This window comes from Bombina bombina, chromosome 1 (genome assembly GCF_027579735.1).
Source record: "Bombina bombina isolate aBomBom1 chromosome 1, aBomBom1.pri, whole genome shotgun sequence".
NCBI classification, from domain to species: Eukaryota; Metazoa; Chordata; class Amphibia; order Anura; family Bombinatoridae; genus Bombina; species Bombina bombina.
Genome location: NC_069499.1, coordinates 201,534,565 through 201,556,569, shown reverse-complemented (window position 1 = coordinate 201,556,569; position 22,005 = coordinate 201,534,565). Strand labels below are relative to the sequence as shown.

Here is a 22,005-nt window from a genome sequence, read left to right as displayed (position 1 = left end):
ATCCTGTTACTTATTCAAGATTAACCTTTTTATCTGCTTGAACTCCTTTCTGCTGACAACCACTTGTTAATTGGGACTGCTTGTAACATCTACTTCCAATCTACTCCTAAAGTTTTCAAGCTGTTTGTTCACCGGTATAGTGCCGCACCATTCATCTGTCTCATCGCTGCTACGGAGCTCTGCCACGACCGCAGTGACGTCACACGCCAGCTGCTCTGCCGCTCAGCATACTGCTCTAACCCGCACTTGAGAAAACACTGTGAGTTATCTTAAACCTTGCATAGTGCCTTAAAACTAATGTTATCTAAACTACGGTTACTTACATTAAGCAGTCTTATCCTCCTCTGTGCTCCGTTATTAAGTTGGCTCTCTCTCAAATTCAGTATTTATCGTTACCTACTGTTTCTCACTCCTCCATACTTACCATTTCTTGCTGAGTCCTAATTATCATTATATGTGTCCTCCATATTTCCATATCTTACATGTAAGAGTTTATATTAACAAGTTACCCCTTTTCTAAGGATATATGGTTTATGTCTTCCCTGCAGACTGCTGCACATCCACTTTTATCCGCCTGCCATAGGGTTAACATTACTATACACATCCTTACAATAATTACAGCCTGCTGATACATGAAACCTGCCTTCACATACCCTGTGACTATTGTGGTTTTCAGTATCTTCTTGCTACAAACATTTATTTGCATATTATTACTTATTCCCCATCTCAGCAGTTGTGATTCAGTCATCTTACTTAAAATACTGTGTCTTCATTCTAGATTTCTTAACCAGTGTGACAGAATGCTTGAAATAAGTGACTAGCACCTAGATAAGTATACCGGCTACACTATAAATAGACCCCCTAACTGGGTCCTACACAAGATAGAAAACAGATGATATATAGGAGCACCAATGGCTTAGGTATACACCAGGTTACAAATGTGGTTATACACCACTGGGTATGATTGGTCAGGGTGTGACTTAAATTTGCAAGTCCAACAGACAATATGATCTTAATCTGAGAAATGAAGGACTGAATAAGTTAAAATAGTATTTAATCAGCATATATTAAAACCATAAACATAAACGGGACAGACCAATTAATACACATAAAATGAATTAATACTCTATAAAAATGATACTCGATAAAAATGATGGATAAGATCAAAAAACAGTAGAATTAGACATAACTAGATCCATAGTTGGGGGTTTATGGATCTAGTTATGTCTAATTCTACTGTTTTTTTAATCGTCCACTTCACTGAGTCCTCATCCAACTCAACATCAGAAGGGTCAGAGGGAGACATTTGTCCTTTAGAGTTAATTAGGAGTCATCCTCAGAAGGTTGCCCAAAACTATTGGTTGCGTCCTCCGCCGTTACACCAGGGCTACATGTCTGAGAACAATGTTTAACCTTTCTCTTCCTTTTCCTTGATACCTGTCTAGCGTTCAGGGCAGCATTCACAGCCGCCTCAATACCTCCCGTAAGATTATCGGTTAGACGGCCCACACCAGCCAGAGCTGAGCCGCTCTCCGTATTTATGGGCTGTTGGACAGGGATGTCCGTATCATTCGAAGCCTAAGAAACTGTAGTAGGGCCGAGGGAGCTCCTCTGCGGTCTGGAGTATCTTTGCCTCCTCCTGGTGGCCAGGAATAGTATTTCCCATTGCTTATGAATGTTATCGTGGACTCTCACTGCCAATTGAAGGAAATCTGTGTTACCTCTGCAATACATTGTTTCACAGTTTCAGCCAATGTTTATGTAAGTAAGAACAACAAACCTTGTCAACATAAGCCAGGTACTTGTCTTGTACACCAAGTTGTACTTGTCTTTTGGAGATTCATGCAGTAAAACCGCAGCAACTGAATGATTAGCAAAATTATATAACAAATTTAAAGAAAACAGAATTTATGCTTACCTGATAAATTACTTTCTCCAACGGTGTGTCAGGTCCACGGCGTCATCCTTACTTGTGGGAATATCTCTTCCCCAACAGGAAATGGCAAAGAGTCCCAGCAAAGCTGGCCATATAGTCCCTCCTAGGCTCCGCCCACCCCAGTCATTCGACCGACGGACAGGAGGAAAAAAGAGGAGAAACCATAGGGTGCCGTGGTGACTGTAGATAGAGAAAATAATTCATCAGACCTGATTAAAAAACCAGGGCGGGCCGTGGACCGGACACACCGTTGGAGAAAGTAATTTATCAGGTAAGCATAAATTCTGTTTTCTCCAACATTGGTGTGTCCGGTCCACGGCGTCATCCTTACTTGTGGGAACCAATACCAAAGCTTTAGGACACGGATGAAGGGAGGGAGCAAATCAGGTTACCTAAACAAAAAGGCACCACGGCTTGCAAAACCTTTCTCCCAAAAATAGCCTCCGAAGAAGCAAAAGTATCAAATTTGTAAAATTTGGCAAAAGTGTGCAGTGAAGACCAAGTCGCTGCCTTACATATCTGATCAACAGAAGCCTCGTTCTTGAAGGCCCATGTGGAAGCTACAGCCCTAGTGGAGTGAGCTGTGATTCTTTCAGGAGGCTGCCCTCCGGCAGTCTCATAAGCCAATCGGATGATGCTTTTAAGCCAAAAGGAAAGAGAGGTAGAAGTTGCTTTTTGACCTCTCCTTTTACCAGAATAGACGACAAACAGAGAAGAAGTTTGTCTGAACTCTTTTGTAGCTTCTAAGTAGAATTTTAGAGCACGGACTACATCTAAATTGTGTAGCAAACGTTCCTTCTTTGAAACTGGATTCGGACACAAAGAAGGTACAATTATCTCCTGATTAATATTTTTGTTGGAAACAACCTTTGGTAGAAAACCAGGCTTAGTACGCAAAACAACCTTATCTGAATGGAACACCAGATAGGGCGGAGTACACTGTAGAGCAGATAACTCAGAAACTCTTCTAGCAGAAGAAATAGCAACCAAAAACAAAACTTTCCAAGATAACAACTTAATATCTATGGAATGTAAAGGTTCAAACGGAACCCCTTGAAGAACTGAAAGAACTAGATTTAAACTCCAGGGAGGAGTCAAAGGTCTGTAAACAGGCTTGATCCTAACCAAAGCCTGAACAAATGCTTGAACATCTGGCACAACTGCCAGTCGTTTGTGTAGTAAGACAGATAAAGCAGAAATCTGTCCCTTTAGAGAACTCGCAGATAATCCTTTATCCAAACCTTCTTGTAGAAAGGAAAGAATCTTAGGAATTTTTATCCTATTCCATGGGAATCCCTTGGATTCACACCAGCAGATATATCTTTTCCATATTTTATGGTAAATCTTTCTAGTTACCGGTTTTCTGGCTTGAACCAGAGTATCTATCACAGAATCTGAAAAACCACGCTTTGATAGAATCAAGCGTTCAATCTCCAAGCCGTCAGCTGGAGGGAGACCAGATTTGGATGTTCGAATGGACCCTGAACAAGAAGGTCCTGTCTCAAAGGTAGCTTCCATGGTGGAGCCGATGACATATTCACCAGGTCTGCATACCAAGTCCTGCGTGGCCACGCAGGAGCTATCAAGATCACCGAGGCCCTCTCCTGTTTGATCCTGGCTACCAGCCTGGGAATGAGAGGAAACGGTGGAAACACATAAGCTAGGTTAAAGGACCAAGGCGCTACTAGTGCATCCACTAGAGTCGCCTTGGGATCCCTGGATCTGGACCCGTAGCAAGGAACCTTGAAGTTCTGACGAGACACCATCAGATCCATATCTGGAATGCCCCATAGTTGCGTCAACTGGGCAAAGATCTCCGGGTGGAGTTCCCACTCCCCCGGATGGAATGTCTGACGACTCAAATAATCCGCTTCCCAGTTTTCCACACCTGGAATGTGGATCGCAGATAGGTGGCAGGAGTGATCCTCCGCCCATTGTATTATTTTGGTCACTTCTTTCATTGCCAGGGAACTCCTTGTTCCCCCCTGATGATTGAGATACGCAACAGTCGTCATGTTGTCTGATTGGAATCTTATGAATCTGGCCATTGCTAGCTGAGGCCAAGCCCTGAGAGCATTGAATATCGCTCTTAGTTCCAGAATGTTTATCGGGAGAAGAGACTCTTCCCGAGACCATAGTCCCTGAGCTTTCAGGGATTCCCAGACCGCGCCCCAGCCCACTAGACTGGCGTCGGTCGTGACGATGACCCACTCTGGTCTGCGGAAGCTCATTCCCTGGGATAGGTGGTCCAGGGTTAGCCACCAACAGAGTGAATCTCTGGTCTTCTGATCTACTTGAATCACTGGAGACAAGTCTGTATAGTCCCCATTCCACTGTTTCAGCATGCACAGTTGTAATGGTCTTAGATGAATTTGTGCAAAAGGAACTATGTCCATTGCTGCAACCATCAACCCTACTACTTCCATGCACTGAGCTATTGAAGGACGTGGAACAGAATGAAGAACTTGACAAGCGCTTAGAAGTTTTGACTTTCTGACATCTGTCAGAAAAATCCTCATTTCTAAGGAATCTATTATTGTTCCCAAGAAGGGAACTCTTGTCGACGGAGACAGAGAACTTTTTTCTATGTTCACCTTCCATCCGTGAGATCGAAGAAAGGCCAGAACGATGTCTGTATGAGCCTTTGCTTTTGAAAGGGACGACGCTTGTATTAGAATGTCGTCCAAGTATGGTACTACTGCAATGCCCCTCGGTCTTAGAACCGCTAGAAGGGACCCGAGTACCTTTGTGAAAATCCTTGGAGCAGTGGCTAACCCGAATGGGAGGGCCACAAACTGGTAATGTTTGTCCAGAAAGGCGAACCTTAGGAACTGATGATGTTCTTTGTGGATAGGAATATGTAGGTACGCATCCTTTAGATCCACGGTAGTCATAAATTGACCTTCCTGGATAGTAGGTAGAATAGTTCGAATGGTTTCCATTTTGAACGATGGCACCCTGAGAAATTTCTTTAGGATCTTTAAATCCAGAATTGGTCTGAAGGTTCCCTCTTTTTTGGGAACTACGAACAGATTTGAGTAAAATCCCATTCCTTGTTCAGTCATTGGAACTGGGTGTATCACTCCCATCTGTAACAGGTCTTCTACACAATGTAAGAACGCCTGTCTCTTTATTTGGTTTGAGGATAAGTGAGACATGTGGAACCTTCCCCTTGGGGGTTGTTCCTTGAATTCCAGAAGATAACCCTGAGAAACAATTTCTAGCGTCCAGGGATCCTGAACATCTCTTGCCCAAGCCTGAGCAAAGAGAGAGAGTCTGCCCCCCACTAGATCCGGTCCCGGATCGGGGGCTACTCCTTCATGCTGTTTTGTTAGCAGCGGCAGGCTTCTTGGCCTGCTTACCCTTGTTCCAGCCTTGCATCGGTTTCCAGGCTGGTTTGGTCTGTGAGGCATTACCCTCTTGCTTAGAGGATGCAGAATTAGAGGCCGGTCCGTTCCTGAAATTACGAAAGGAACGAAAATTAGACTTATTCTTGGCTTTGAAAGGCCTATCTTGTGGGAGGGCATGGCCCTTTCCCCCAGTGATGTCTGAGATAATCTCTTTCAATTCTGGCCCAAAGAGAGTTTTACCCTTGAAGGGGATATTAAGCAATTTTGTCTTGGATGATACATCCGCTGACCAAGACTTTAGCCAAAGCGCTCTGTGCGCCACAATTGCAAACCCTGAAGTTTTCGCCGCTAATCTAGCTATTGCAAAGCGGCATCTAAAATAAAAGAGTTAGCCAACTTAAGTGCGTGAACTCTGTCCATAACCTCCTCATATGGAGTCTCTCTACTGAGCGACTTTTCTAGTTCCTCGAACCAGAACCACGCTGCTGTAGTGACAGGAACAATGCACGAAATGGGTTGAAGAAGGTAACCTTGCTGTACAAAAATCTTTTTAAGCAAACCCTCCAATTTTTTATCCATAGGATACTTGAAAGCACAATTATCCTCGATAGGAATAGTAGTGCGCTTGTTTAGAGTAGAAACTGCACCCTCGACCTTAGGGACTGTCTGCCATAAGTCCTTTCTGGGGTCGACCATAGGAAATAATTTCTTAAATATAGGAGGGGGAACAAAAGGTATGCCGGGCTTCTCCCACTCCTTATTCACTATGTCCGCCACCCGCTTGGGTATAGGAAAAGCGTTGGGGTGCACCGGAACCTCTAGGAACTTGTCCATCTTGCATAATTTTTCTGGAATGACCAGGTTGTCACAATCATCCAGAGTAGATAACACCTCCTTAAGCAGTGCGTGGAGATGTTCTAATTTAAATTTAAATGTCACAACATCAGGTTCAGCCTGTTGAGAAATTTTTCCTGAATCTGAAATTTCCCCATCTGACAAAACCTCCCTCATGGCCCCTTCAGATTGGTGTGAGGGTATGACAGAACAATTATCATCAGCGCCCTCCTGCTCTTCAGTGTTTAAAACAGAGCAATCGCGCTTTCTCTGATATGCAGGCATTTTGGATAAAATATTCGCTATGGAGTTATCCATTACAGCCGTCAATTGTTGCATGGTAATAAGCATTGGCGCGCTAGAAGTACTAGGGGCCTCCTGCGTGGGCAAAACTGGTATAGACACAGAAGGAGATGATGTAGAACCATGTCTACTCCCTTCATCTGATGAATCATCTTGGGCAACTTCATTATCTGTGACAGTACTGTCCTTACTTTGTTTGGACGCTATGGCACAATTATCACATAATTTTGAAGGGGGAGACACATTGACTTTCATACATATAGAACATAGCTTATCTGAAGGCACAGACATGTTAAACAGGCTTAAACTTGTCAGTAAAGCACAAAAACCGTTTTAAAACAAAACCGTTACTGTCTCTTTAAATTTTAAACAGAGCACACTTTATTACTGAATATGTGAAAAAATATGAAGGAATTGTTCAAAATTTACCAAAATTTCACCACAGTGTCTTAAAGCATTAAAGGTATTGCACACCGTTTTAACCCCTCTACAGTCCCAGCTACAGCCTTTGCTGCGACTTTACCAAGCCCAGAGGGGAATACGATACCAAATGACGCCTTCTAGGAACTTTTCCAACTATCTTCAGATCCTCACACATGCATCTGCATGTCTTGCTCTCAAAAACAACTGCGCAGTAATGGCGCGAAAAGGAGGCTCAGCCTACAACTGGGAAGGCCCTTCCTGACTGGAAAAGGTGTCTAACATAGTGCCTGACGTTAAAAAACGTTCCCCAAGTTTATAAGTGTGAAATACCAGCATAAACATGTATAAAATGCTCAAATAAAGCAATCGATTTTGCCCATAAAAGTGTCTACCAGTTTTATAGCCCATATTAAGCCCTTTATTCTGCTTGAGACTAATAAAATGGCTTACCGGTCCCCATGAGGGGAAATGACAGCCTTCCAGCATTACACAGTCTTGTTAGAAATATGGCTAGTCATACCTTAAGCAGAAAAGTCTGCTAACTGTTTCCCCCAACTGAAGTTACTTCATCTCAACAGTCCTATGTGGAAACAGCAAAGGATTTTAGTTACTGTCTGCTAAAATCATCTTCCTCTCACAAACAGAATTCTTCATCTTTTTCTGTTTCAGAGTAAATAGTACATACCAGCACTATTTTAAAATAACAAACTCTTGATAGTAGAATAAAAAACTACAACTAAACACCACATACTCTTAACCATCTCCGTGGAGATGTTGCCTGTGCAACGGCAAAGAGAATGACTGGGGTGGGCGGAGCCTAGGAGGGACTATATGGCCAGCTTTGCTGGGACTCTTTGCCATTTCCTGTTGGGGAAGAGATATTCCCACAAGTAAGGATGACGCCGTGGACCGGACACACCAATGTTGGAGAAACTGATCTTTTGAAATTGTATTCAAAATAAATACAAGATTGTCTCATACATTTTACTACATTCCATTATCTTGTTTTGACTGCAGCTATGGGTAAACATTTTCAAAATTACACTTTTTGATTTTCAAATAGTTAAAAAAAACTACTGAATTGGCTTACCTGAAACTTTTCAGTGATGACAAAAGTTAAAATAATAAATCTGCCATGTTTAGAATTTGTCTACTCCTGAAGTGCACAAATGTACATATCTAATTAAAAGCGCAGTTTCTAATGGAATCTCTTTAAACAAAAATTAATCATGGATTATTTTATAACCCCAGTTATTTTAAGGAAACGTATGTTTTTTCTATAACAGAAAAATATATCCCTGCCAGACAAATGATTATATAACAGGAAAAAAAGAAGTTGACCTGCTAATGTGTCTGACGAGTTCAAAGATAAAATAAAATAAATTAATATACCACAAACTGGTAAAAAATAACCTTTGAATAAGAATATATGTAAGAATATATATAACCAACCAGCCTTCATCTGCTCAGCCATTCTGAACTAATACTGACCTTTTACTATGGAAGAAAATCTACTGATTTGTATCGAGTTCAAAGGTGAACAATGTTTAGAATAAGTATTTAAAATTTTTAGTTTTGTATCTTTCTAGTAAATGAGAGGTAGAACAAGTCACGGTGAAATGGGAAATGTTATTTTCTAGTTAAGGGGAGATGCAATTATTATGTATTTAAATACACATAGCACCTACATAATCATCCAGTAAAGATACTACATTTAAAGGGGCATTGCAATGCAAAAATGACATGCTCCAATTCATTAGAGCATGTTATTTTAGCACTATTGGACCGGCAAGTCTATGTGTTTAACATTCGCAATGAGGTTAAACACAAAGTACTGTTTAGGAGCTGTAGAGAACTGCTGGTCCTTAGTGGACTTTGCCCGTGAGCCAATCAGTAACTGCCATGTCCTATCAAGATCAGAAGTTTCGTTTGTCTCCCAAAGAGTACTTTAGCTATGTGTTTGACCACTTTGCTGGGGTTAAACACAAACTTGCATGGTCAGTAGAGCTAAAATGCTCTAACGCATTAGAGAATGTAATTTCTGCAATACAATGCCTATTTAGTAAGTGAGCAAGAGGCCATTACTCAAAAGTTATGTTTTTTTACTAAAAGAATCACCTTATTACTGATAAGTGACATGAGGATTTTGTATCCAGTATCATGGGTGGGTATATAAAACAATTCAGTATGCAGTGCCTTTTAATAAATTACCAAAAAGCTGTTGTTTTGCTTTCATTTCATCAGTTAGATTGTCATACAGCTGTTTCTTTTCAGTCTCCACAGTTCTTAAAGATGCATTTAACTAGAAAAATGGAATAGTATAAAGTCAATATAATAATTTCAAGTATTTTTTTCCCTAATAGCAGCAAAAAAAAAAAAAAAACACATATAAAACTTAAAAATAGTCATATTTAGAAGAAACAATATTTTCGTCAGACAGGAGTTAATAAAATGCATGAAAATAGGAAGAGAAGTAAAAAACAAAATGTATGCTTACCTGATAAATTATTTTCTTTCCTAGCATGGAGAGTCCACGAATCCATTCTAATTAGTAGTGGGAATTCAACTCCTGGCCACCAGGAGGAGGCAAAGAACACCCCAGCAAAGATTAAAGTGATGGTAAAGTTACGTTGTTAACAATCACATATTATACTCATCTATGAAAATCAATATAACTTTAATTCATCGTTTTTTTGTACGTACAGTGTGTATTGTATTTTAGTGTTTGAAAGAATCCATCAAACCCAGAGGATAAAGTACGCTGCAGGATTTTTAGTCTTTGACAAACGGAGAAGTGACTGGAAGTGAATTCTGTGTTTGATCTTAGAAAGGAAGCGCTGCTCGCGGACTAAAAGCTTGATTACACAGCCGACAAAAGTGACCTTTACTTCCTGTCCCAGTCCCTCAAGTAGGAGGAGGCATCAACAAGAAGACAAAGGTCTGTTGGGCTCTTGTTCGATTCGTTGAGTTCCTGATCGGCTGGAGTTTTAAGACTACTGGGTGACCATATTGATCCCAGCTTGCCTCTACAGCACCAAGGGAGGTGCTCTACCAAATGTGAGTGGATATAATACATACTTACCATATATTCTGTTCCAACGGTACCAGGCCATATAGGCACCCTCTTGTGCTTTATACCACCCTCTACAGGTCACTACACCTTGATCAGAGACCAGTCTTCTGGGTGACTGTCAATTGATCCCAGACTGCTCCTTCTACACCATTAGGGGTGTAAGACCAAATGTGAGTGAAAACATCACCTGTATTTTGACCTCTATTTCCCTACAATATGGGGCCATTTGGCGCTTCTGCTCTTCTCTTTTCACTGCAGATTACTGACATTAGATCGTGGCCTTGATCCTCTACAGATAGCTGCCTTTCTGGAAATCCTCTTACATTTGTATTGATACCATCCTAAGTTACTTATAAATTTCTAAACATTGTGATAATTATTGTTTGCCGGAAGAGTTCATCAACAATTTAGTTTATTCTCTAATACACTATTGTATACTCACTTAAGATATTTATATTATTATTGGTTGTCCATTATCACTTGTACTTACTTACTTATTTTATACTATATTTCTTATTTTGTATATCTTTTAACCACTAGAGTTTAATTTTTAAACTTAGTGCATTACAATTTATCCATACTTTATTTCTCAAGAGCGCCCCCTATCTTTTCTTTGCACGAGATTGATTCCAATTATAAATAATTTAGAAGGACCACAGACTCCATCCAAGATCAGGATCCCACTTAAAGGACCCTAAAGAGCACCCCAGTCAAAAGGCTGACATACAAAGACACAATCTATCAAAATGGTCTTAAAAGACAAGTACCTTGAGACATATGGTCCTGGCAGAGCCATCAGGATAGTAATGGTCTCTAGACAGGATGATGAGGACTATCCCCTGAGAGGAATCCGAACCATAGTCTTAAAATACCTTAAAGATCTTAGATGATGAATAGCAAAAAGGAAAAAAGTCCATGGAACTAACATGAGACCTGGCTATGGCTAAGTAAAAGATGACACCAGAACCAAGGTATTACCTAGGCATGGCACCACTGCAATTCTTAGAGACCTGGCCACTGCTAAAACACTTCCTCTAATTAGTAGCACAAAGAACCTGTGCACTAAAAGAGCCATAGAACCGTAGAAAAAACATAAGTTATGCTTACCTGATAATTTCATTTTCTTCTGAAGGAAAGAATCCACAGCTGCATTCATTACTTTTGGGAAATACTGAACCTGGCCACCAGGAGGAGGCAAAGACACCCCAGCCAAAAGCTTAAATACCTCCCCCACTTCCCTCATCCCCCAGTCATTCTGTCAAGGTAACTGCACATTAGTAACACCGCCGGCAAAGTCAAACTAAAAACCACTCAGACCTATAGTCCATCAAGCCCAAACAACCTTCGAGGCGTCCGGGTCACGACTCCCAAGAAGGTACCCGGCCAAAGACAAGGACTGCATCTGCCCCCAAAAGGAAAAACAGTGTCCAAGAAAAATGCAAAGGAACTTTTCCCACTCAACAACTATAGAACAACCATGGTTTTCTTACAATAGTAACGCCCAGGGGACAAGCTCCCTAGAACACAAGGAACGAAGAAAAAGAATCCATACACAAGGAACACCCTTCTAGCCCTGATTCTGTACTATACCCTAAGGTACTCCATGAAAACCATAAGTCCCCCATTGCCTCATAACCTATCTAGACCTGCAGGCTAGACAGGCTGAGACAGCAGAAACAGGATAACTATCCCAGCAGCTAGAAAAGAGCTCTCCAAAAAAACCTCAAACCACCTGAACAGGAACTCTCAATGACCAGCTTCCAGGAGGAAGGCTATGAAGTAAAAAAAGAAGTGTAGCACTAAACAAGACTCACTGCCTCTCCTGAGTGTTACCTTCCATGTGAACCACCAAAAGTAAAATACAAAAGGAAGAAATATAGGAGGGCGCTAAAAGCGGAGTATATATGTACCAGTCGAGAAGTAATAATTGTAGGTGAGTAGAGGACAACTTATTTGTTAAATAATAAGTACAATTTATTTATAAATTAGGAACACAATGGTTATCTTTATGGATATATTCTGTGTATCAAACATTCTAAGAAACAACGGTTGTGTCCACTGAACTAATAGTGCACAGTACTAGCCTACCCACTGATCGTACTTCCCAACAATGTGCAATCAAAACAAAGACTATCTAATATGTAGGGTGTGGGTGGCGCCTCACAGCCTACTATGTATTAATTGTTAGTGCAAATAGTATCATAGGATGCAGATAAAATTTGGCCTTTGAAATGAAGTATAAATCCGTACAATGGTGTATAAATCCGTACAATGGTATAAGAGAATATAATAGTGTCTAAAATACATGAACAACAATAATTCATCCAACAATTCTTATACAAGGCTACTCAACTTAAAAATATATAATTAATTCAATAAACGTAACGACACCGGTGTCTAAATAATCTAAACGCTCTAAATGGGTTAAAATATCTATAATAAAAAAACTTATTGATAAAAGTGTTACTAATCAATTATAAGCTTCAATTCGTACATAACTTTATATACATTTGATTTCTGAATAAATGTTAACGAACCTTAAATTTATTTAGAAGCGGTTAAACAGCGTTAAAATAGATCTCTAAAAATGCGTGTCTCTCAAAAAAGATATCTAAATTTGTTCATTTGTGAAAGTTAAAATTGACAAGTGTCTACACCTCTCTTAGAAGTGGATACGTTGATAAATCCGTCCCTTTTGTTTGTACTAGGCAGTCCTTTTAAAATCCCTGATAATGAGCAATTTAAATATTTGATTAAGGTAAATGGATACACAGTTATTGGATACATAGTGACTTGACTCGTATGTGCCATAGAGATGGACCACGATTAGTACTTCTGGGAAAGTTAGAATTGTTGCGGTCAACACATTAGGTGCAAGTGGTTTAACTCGTAAATAGTACTCACTGATCCTTCGGCGTCCTCGCCAGACCTGTCGCTTTCACCGGTCAGTAGATGATGCGTGTAACTGAAGCCCTATTGGTTCAAGGTTTAAAGTGCGCCTAAACCTAAACAGGCGAAACGCGTCAGGGGGATTGTGTGGGACGATGGGGTCCCATTAGTTGTTGTTTTAACTTTAATCTATCATAGTTGTTAAATTATCATTATTAAATTATATCACACATTGTAAACCAGTCTTAAGGATTGGGGGTGGTACCACTGACTCAGTGGAGCGTTGACACTATATCTATTACAGAATACCAGGTGATGATTGCCATATAAACAGAAGGTTTATAAGGAGACTCTCATTGCGAAATCTTTATATATAGTGGTTATACTTATCCCGATATAGCAATCAACCTCAAAGTGTGTATGTAAACAGCAAACAATGTATGAGTGGAAATAGATATATTTATATAGTGTGAATGAATAAACGCAAGCAGGTATCACATATTGGTGTAAACTATTAGAGACCTGCCATATGTAACTCATATAAAGTAACTGAGTGAAAATAGACGCATGTATACAGTGTGAATGAACAAACATAAACAGGTGTCACATATTAATGCATGTACGCTTTAACCACAAACAAAACTCTTAGAGACCTGCCGCACGCAGCTCATATAAAGCAACATATAATGAACATTTGAAAATTTATGTGCACTAGTAAATTTGGATAGTGATAATAACGCTGTATATATGCATGAATAGTGACTCAAGATCATTAGAAACTCACAGTTAGGAATATCAACTCTAAAACTGACAGTCACTTTGTTTAGCAACTCACGAGATACAACGGAATAACATAATTTATGTAAGAACTTACCTGATAAATTCATTTCTTTCATATTAGCAAGAGTCCATGAGCTAGTGACGTATGGGATAAACATTCCTACCAGGAGGGGCAAAGTTTCCCAAACCTCAAAATGCCTACAAATACACCCCTCACCACACCCACAATTCAGTTTAACGAATAGCCAAGAAGTGGGGTGATAAGAAAAAAAGTGCGAAAGCATATAAAATAAGGAATTGGAATAATTGTGCTTTATACAAAATCATAACCACCACAAAAAAAGGGCGGGCCTCATGGACTCTTGCTAATATGAAAGAAATGAATTTATCAGGTAAGTTCTTACATAAATTATGTTTTCTTTCATGTAATTAGCAAGAGTCCATGAGCTAGTGACGTATGGGATAATGACTACCCAAGAAGTGGATCTTTCCACACAAGAGTCACTAGAGAGGGAGGGATAAAATAAAGACAGCCAATTCCTGCTGAAAATAATCCACACCCAAAATAAAGTTTAACGAAAAACATAAGCAGAAGATTCAAACTGAAACCGCTGCCTGAAGTACTTTTCTACCAAAAACTGCTTCAGAAGAAGAAAATACATCAAAATGGTAGAATTTAGTAAAAGTATGCAAAGAGGACCAAGTCGCTGCTTTGCAGATCTGGTCAACCGAAGCTTCATTCCTAAACGCCCAGGAAGTAGAAACTGACCTAGTAGAATGAGCTGTAATTCTCTGAGGCGGAGTTTTACCCGACTCAACATAGGCAAGATGAATTAAAGATTTCAACCAAGATGCCAAAGAAATGGCAGAAGCTTTCTGGCCTTTTCTAGAACCGGAAAAGATAACAAATAGACTAGAAGTCTTACGAAAAGATTTCGTAGCTTCAACATAATATTTCAAAGCTCTAACAACATCCAAAGAATGCAACGATTTCTCCTTAGAATTCTTAGGATTAGGACATAATGAAGGAACCACAATTTCTCTACTAATGTTGTTGGAATTCACAACTTTAGGTAAAAATTCAAAAGAAGTTCGCAACACCGCCTTATCCTGATGAAAAATCAGAAAAGGAGACTCACAAGAAAGAGCAGATAATTCAGAAACTCTTCTGGCAGAAGAGATGGCCAAAAGGAACAAAACTTTCCAAGAAAGTAATTTAATGTCCAATGAATGCATAGGTTCAAACGGAGGAGCTTGAAGAGCTCCCAGAACCAAATTCAAACTCCAAGGAGGAGAAATTGACTTAATGACAGGTTTTATACGAACCAAAGCTTGTACAAAACAATGAATATCAGGAAGAATAGCAATCTTTCTGTGAAAAAGAACAGAAAGAGCAGAGATTTGTCCTTTCAAAGAACTTGCGGACAAACCCTTATCTAAACCATCCTGAAGGAACTGTAAAATTCTCGGTATTCTAAAAGAATGCCAGGAAAAATGATGAGAAAGACACCAAGAAATATAAGTCTTCCAGACTCTATAATATATCTCTCGAGATACAGATTTACGAGCCTGTAACATAGTATTAATCACAGAGTCAGAGAAACCTCTTTGACCAAGAATCAAGCGTTCAATCTCCATACCTTTAAATTTAAGGATTTCAGATCCTGATGGAAAAAAGGACCTTGTGACAGAAGGTCTGGTCTTAACGGAAGAGTCCACGGTTGGCAAGAGGCCATCCGGACAAGATCCGCATACCAAAACCTGTGAGGCCATGCCGGAGCTACCAGCAGAACAAACGAGCATTCCTTCAGAATCTTGGAGATTACTCTTGGAAGAAGAACTAGAGGCGGAAAGATATAGGCAGGATGATACTTCCAAGGAAGTGATAATGCATCCACTGCCTCCGCCTGAGGATCCCGAGATCTGGACAGATACCTGGGAAGTTTCTTGTTTAGATGGGACGCCATCAGATCTATTTCTGGAAGTTCCCACATTTGAACAATCTGAAGAAATACCTCTGGGTGAAGAGACCATTCGCCCGGATGCAACGTTTGGCGACTGAGATAATCCGCTTCCCAATTGTCTACACCTGGAATATGAACCGCAGAGATTAGACAGGAGCTGGATTCCGCCCAAACCAAAATTCGAGATACTTCTTTCATAGCCAGAGGACTGTGAGTCCCTCCTTGATGATTGATGTATGCCACAGTTGTGACATTGTCTGTCTGAAAACAAATGAACGATTCTCTCTGCAGAAGAGGCCAAAACTGAAGAGCTCTGAAAATTGCACGGAGTTCCAAAATATTGATCGGTAATCTCACCTCCTGAGATTCCCAAACTCCTTGTGCCGTCAGAGATCCCCACACAGCTCCCCAACCTGTGAGACTTGCATCTGTTGAAATTACAGTCCAGGTCGGAAGCACAAAAGAAGCCCCCTGAATTAAACGATGGTGATCTGTCCACCATGTTAGAGAGTGTCGAACAATCGGTTTTAAAGATATTAATTGAGATATCTTCGTGTAATCCTTGCACCATTGCTTCAGCATACAGAGCTGAAGAGGTCGCATGTGAAAACGAGCAAAGGGGATCGCGTCCGATGCAGCAGTCATAAGACCTAGAATTTCCATGCATAAGGCTACCGAAGGGAATGATTGTGACTGAAGGTTTCGACAAGCTGTAATCAATTTTAAACGTCTCTTGTCTGTTAAAGACAGAGTCATGGACACTGAATCCATCTGGAAACCCAGAAAGGTTACCTTTGTCTGAGGAATCAAAGAACTTTTTGGTAAATTGATCCTCCAACCATGATCTTGAAGAAACAACACAAGTCGATTCGTATGAGATTCTGCTAAATGTAAAGACTGAGCAAGTACCAAGATATCGTCCAAATAAGGAAATACCACAATACCCTGTTCTCTGATTACAGACAGCAGGGCACCGATAACCTTTGTAAAAATTCTTGGAGCTGTAGCTAGGCCAAACGGCAGAGCCACAAACTGGTAATGCTTGTCTAGGAAAGAGAATCTCAGAAACTGATAGTGATCTGGATGAATCGGAATATGCAGATATGCATCCTGTAAATCTATTGTGGACATATAATTCCCTTGCTGAACAAAAGGTAAGATAGTCCTTACAGTTACCATCTTGAACGTTGGTATCCTTACATAACGATTCAATATTTTTAGATCCAGAACTGGTCTGAAGGAATTCTCCTTCTTTGGTACAATGAAGAGATTTGAATAAAACCCCATCCCCTGTTCCGGAACTGGCATAATTACTCCAGTCAACTCTAGATCTGAAACACATTTCAGAAATGCTTGAGCTTTTACTGGATTTGCTGGGACACGGGAAAGAAAAAATCTCTTTGCAGGAGGTCTCAACTTGAAACCAATTCTGTACCCTTCTGAAACAATGCTCTGAATCCAAAGATTGTGAACAGAATTGATCCAAATTTCCTTGAAAAAACGTAACCTGCCCCCTACCAGCTGAGCTGGAATGAGGGCCGCACCTTCATGTGGACTTAGAAGCAGGCTTTGCCTTTCTAGCTGGCTTGGATTTATTCCAGACTGGAGATGGTCTCCAAACTGAAACTGCTCCTGAGGATGAAGGATCAGGCTTTTGTTCTTTGTTGAAACGAAAGGAACGAAAACGATTATTAGCCCTGTTTTTACCTTTAGATTTTTTATCCTGTGGTAAAAAAGTTCCTTTCCCACCAGTAACAGTTGAAATAATGGAATCCAACTGAGAACCAAATAATTTGTTACCCTGGAAAGAAATGGAAAGTAAAGTTGATTTAGAAGCCATATCAGCATTCCAAGTTTTAAGCCATAAAGCTCTTCTAGCTAAAATAGCTAGAGACATAAACCTGACATCAACTCTGATAATATCAAAAATGGCATCACAGATAAAATTATTAGCATGCTGAAGAAGAATAATAATATCATGAGAATCACGATGTGTTACTTGTTGCGCTAAAGTTTCCAACCAAAAAGTTGAAGCTGCAGCAACATCAGCCAAAGATATAGCAGGTCTAAGAAGATTACCTGAACACAGATAAGCTTTTCTTAGAAAGGACTCCATTTTCCTATCTAGAGGATCCTTAAACGAAGTACCATCTGACGTAGGAATAGTAGTACGTTTAGCAAGGGTAGAAATAGCCCCATCAACTTTAGGGATCTTGTCCCAAAATTCTAATCTGTCAGGCGGCACAGGATATAATTGCTTAAAACGTTTAGAAGGAGTAAATGAATTACCCAAATTATCCCATTCTTTGGAAATTACTGCAGAAATAGCATCAGGGACAGGAAAAACTTCTGGAATAACTACAGGAGTTTTAAAAACCTTATTTAAACGTTTAGATTTAGTATCAAGAGGACCAGAATCCTCTATTTCTAAAGCAATTAGGACTTCTTTAAGCAAAGAACGAATAAATTCCATTTTAAATAAATATGAAGATTTATCAGCATCAACCTCTGAGACAGAATCCTCTGAACCAGAGGAATCATCAGAATCAGAATGATGATGTTCAGTTAAAAATTCATCTGTAGGGAGAGAAGTTTTAAAAGATTTTTTATGTTTACTAGAAGGAGAAATAACAGACATAGCCTTCTTTATGGATTCAGAAACAAAATCTCTTATATTATCAGGAACATTCTGCACCTTAGATGTTGAAGGAACTGCAACAGGCAATGGTACTTTACTAAAGGAAATATTATCTGCTTTAACAAGTTTGTCATGACAATCAATACAAACAACAGCTGGAGAAATAGCTACCAAAAGTTTACAGCAGATACACTTAGCTTTGGTAGATTCAGCACTTGACAGCGATTTTCCTGTAGTATCTTCTGACTCAGATGCAACGAGAGACATCTTGCAATATGTAAGAGAAAAAACAACATATATATAAAGCAAAATTGATCAAATTCCTTAAATGACAGTTTCAGGAATGGGAAAAAATGCCAAAGAACAAGCTTCTAGCAACCAGAAGCAATAAAAAATGAGACTTAAATAATGTGGAGACAAGAGTGACGCCCATATTTTTTCGCGCCAAATAAGACGCCCACATTATTTGGCGCCTAAATGCTTTTTGGCGCCAAAAATGACGCCACATCCGGAACGCCGACATTTTTGGCGCAAAATAACGTCAAAAAGTGACGCAACTTCCGGCGACACGTATGACGCCGGAAACGGAAATAGAATATTTGCGCCAAAAAAGTCCGCGCCAAGAATTACGCAATAAAATGAAGCATTTTCAGCCCCCGCGAGCCTAACAGCCCACAGGGAAAAAGTCAAATTTTAAGGTAAGAAAAATGTTAAATTAAAATGCATTATCCCAAATATGAAACTGACTGTCTGAAAAATAAGGAAAGTTGAACATTCTGAGTCAAGGCAAATAAATGTTTGAATACATATATTTAGAACTTTATAAACAAAGTGCCCAACCATAGCTAGGAGTGTCACAAAAAATAAGATTTACTTACCCCAGGACACTCATCTACATATAGTAGATAGCCAAACCAGTACTGAAACGAGAATCAGCAGAGGTAATGGTATATATAAGAGTATATCGTCGATCTGAAAAGGGAGGTAAGAGATGAATCTCTACGACCGATAACAGAGAACCTATGAAATAGACCCCTTAGAAGGAGATCACTGCATTCAAATAGGCAATACTCCTCACATCCCTCTGACATTCACTGCACGCTGAGAGGAAAACCGGGCTCCAACTTGCTGCGGAGCGCATATCAACGTAGAATCTAGCACAAACTTACTTCACCACCTCCATCGGAGGCAAAGTTTGTAAAACTGAATTGTGGGTGTGGTGAGGGGTGTATTTGTAGGCATTTTGAGGTTTGGGAAACTTTGCCCCTCCTGGTAGGAATGTATATCCCATACGTCACTAGCTCATGGACTCTTGCTAATTACATGAAAGAAACAGGTCACGTGCCAATACAGTATCAAACATACAGTTTATAAGCTGAAACGTACTTAATAAAGGCCTACTCGCAGTACAGGTACTCAGTATTAACTAAAATATACCCAACATATTGGGAAATATAGAAACAGAACTATGTACAATTAATCACAAAGAGAGTAACAGTGTTACCACAATGTTGCAATAGCATCTATTATCAGTTGATATTGATACAATATACCAAAGACACAAGTTTGAATATAGCAACGCTATCCTAACAAGTTTCCACTTGCAACAAAAACAATCATTACTAATTAAGATATACCAAATATATTGGGAAGCATAGAGTGCCAAAACTTAAAACTGAAGCACGTACAAGCAATCACAAAGAGAGTAGCAGTGTTAACATAACGTTACTATAGTATCTATTATCAGTTGATACCAATACAATATATTAAGGACACAGGTTTAAATATAACAACGCTAACAAAATAACCAAGTGCACAGCATATAAATACCGATATGGATAATATATATCAAGCACAAAAAGATATATTGAGAAATAAGTGATTTCCAAAAATTGCAAATATCTACAATCGGTATAAGCATATACTATATACCATAAAATAAACATTACACATGTATAATATTCACACCAAGAAATTATGGTACAATAACTGCAGTATTGTTATATTCAAAGCAATATATGCAGAATATACAACACGACTCAGACTCAGAAATGTGGGCAAAACAATTGTAATTTTGTCGAACCCAATGCAATAAAAACTATTCATTGTGCAACAATCTAGTAACACACAGTCAAAGCAGACAATACTGTCATAACACCAATTCTATGCCCAGCACAATGTAACCATACAGTATATTCAGATTTAGAAGTGTGGGCAGACAATTGAGGTTTTGTTGAACCAAATACAATAGATATTTCATTGTGCAATAACTTAACATACAGTCAGAACATACAGTACTGACATAATTTCAATCCCATGCCAAGCAGAAGGGAATCATACTGACACTGATATATTATAATAAATGGTAAGAACTGTTGCACTGGCACAATTAGATTGACCTTTTATAACAAGTGCCAACATATAGCACAAAAGTAGCCTATTCAGGCCAATACTATACAAGACTAAACAATCACAGAGATAAGCAACATATTTGTAAATGGCATTGAGGGATTGATAACTGGAATAACACTGCGGTATCCATATCACAGTGAACCTAATCCACAATAACCAGTCAAACCACAATATGTTATACAGCATAACGAGTATATGCTTATAACTATTTTTGAAAACCTCCCTTGAAATCAGGGATCATTATTGAATATCAATCCACTTTCATCCTGATTGCATCATTAGGCAATCAAACTTAATTTTACCACACTTTGGCAAAGACCATTAATATATACAATTTATTTGGCCTTTACCACCCCACACAATTCAGACTGGCAGACGGAAACTAGTGAGTACCGATAACTATTTCACGCTATAAAGGTCAGATTAAAATTACCAGGTCTCACAGTTTATTCATTATAGCAACATATGATATAGTGATTTTAAATGTTTGTGTTCACCCATCTTTTAAACAGTTTAATAAAAGCTATATTTTAACCAAAAGTTATCTTGCGTCTAAAATCAGTCTGGGCAAAGAGTGCTACAAAAGCATTTCTCTCTAAGGAACCTAATCCCATTGCTCATAAAATAAATGGTCAACTACCTGACCCCAGAAAGGCGGCCATCCGTACCCGACCTCGAATCTTCACTGACAAGCCCCAAGGCTAGAGTTGCAACGAGGACGCAAGACACCCAAACGTTGAAGACCGTGGTCAGACCAAGGGTATAAAATGGAATAGACAACAGTCAGAGATCCTTGAAAAATCTATCTTCCAAATTAACTACTTTAAGCAGGCAAACGCAGGAGCCGTAGGCCCCCTCCCCAAAAAAGACAGGGAACCCCCTGCACACCACCTTTTAGAGTAACACAACTCGGAGAAGAGGAAGAACATGCTTAATAGGCTAAAGAATCCGCGTCCGGATGAACTTTGAGTGAAACTCAAATCGGTAATCAGTCGGCACACCAGACCACAAAGGTCACACACATCTCCCAACTTCCAAAGAATGGAAATAATGGTTCTGAGTCCCCTGGGACCTGAAGAACCCTGATGCAGTCTGCAAAAACAGATCCATATTCCAGGCGAGTAGCCCGAACCAACCAACCTTAGATTGGCACTCACAACCCTCCATCCGGAGGGGTTGCATATAAACAACAGGCCTCATACTTCGGTAGGATCCGAGCCCGGAGTCCATAGAATAAGCCAAGTGAAATTCAGAATTTAACAGGATTTAATCAGCACCACAAAGGTGACATGAATCCTGGTAAAAGCCGAAAAAGCATCCGACCAGTACCAGCCTGGTATAAGGACACTCCTGAACTGCTCAAGGTCCAAGACAATTTGTCCCGAAGGATCGATAAATGAACT

The 22,005-nt window shown here is 39.7% G+C and overlaps 1 protein-coding gene across 1 annotated transcript in view; it reads right to left on the bottom strand.

The window, feature by feature from the left end:
• Positions 1–22,005, bottom strand: part of MIA2 (MIA SH3 domain ER export factor 2) — a 598,301-nt gene that overhangs the window by 167,841 nt on the left and 408,455 nt on the right. The window contains exon 18 of the mRNA XM_053711462.1: positions 9,058–9,148. Within this exon, the coding sequence (XP_053567437.1) occupies positions 9,058–9,148 (91 nt within the window). The remainder of the gene's footprint in view (positions 1–9,057; positions 9,149–22,005) is intronic.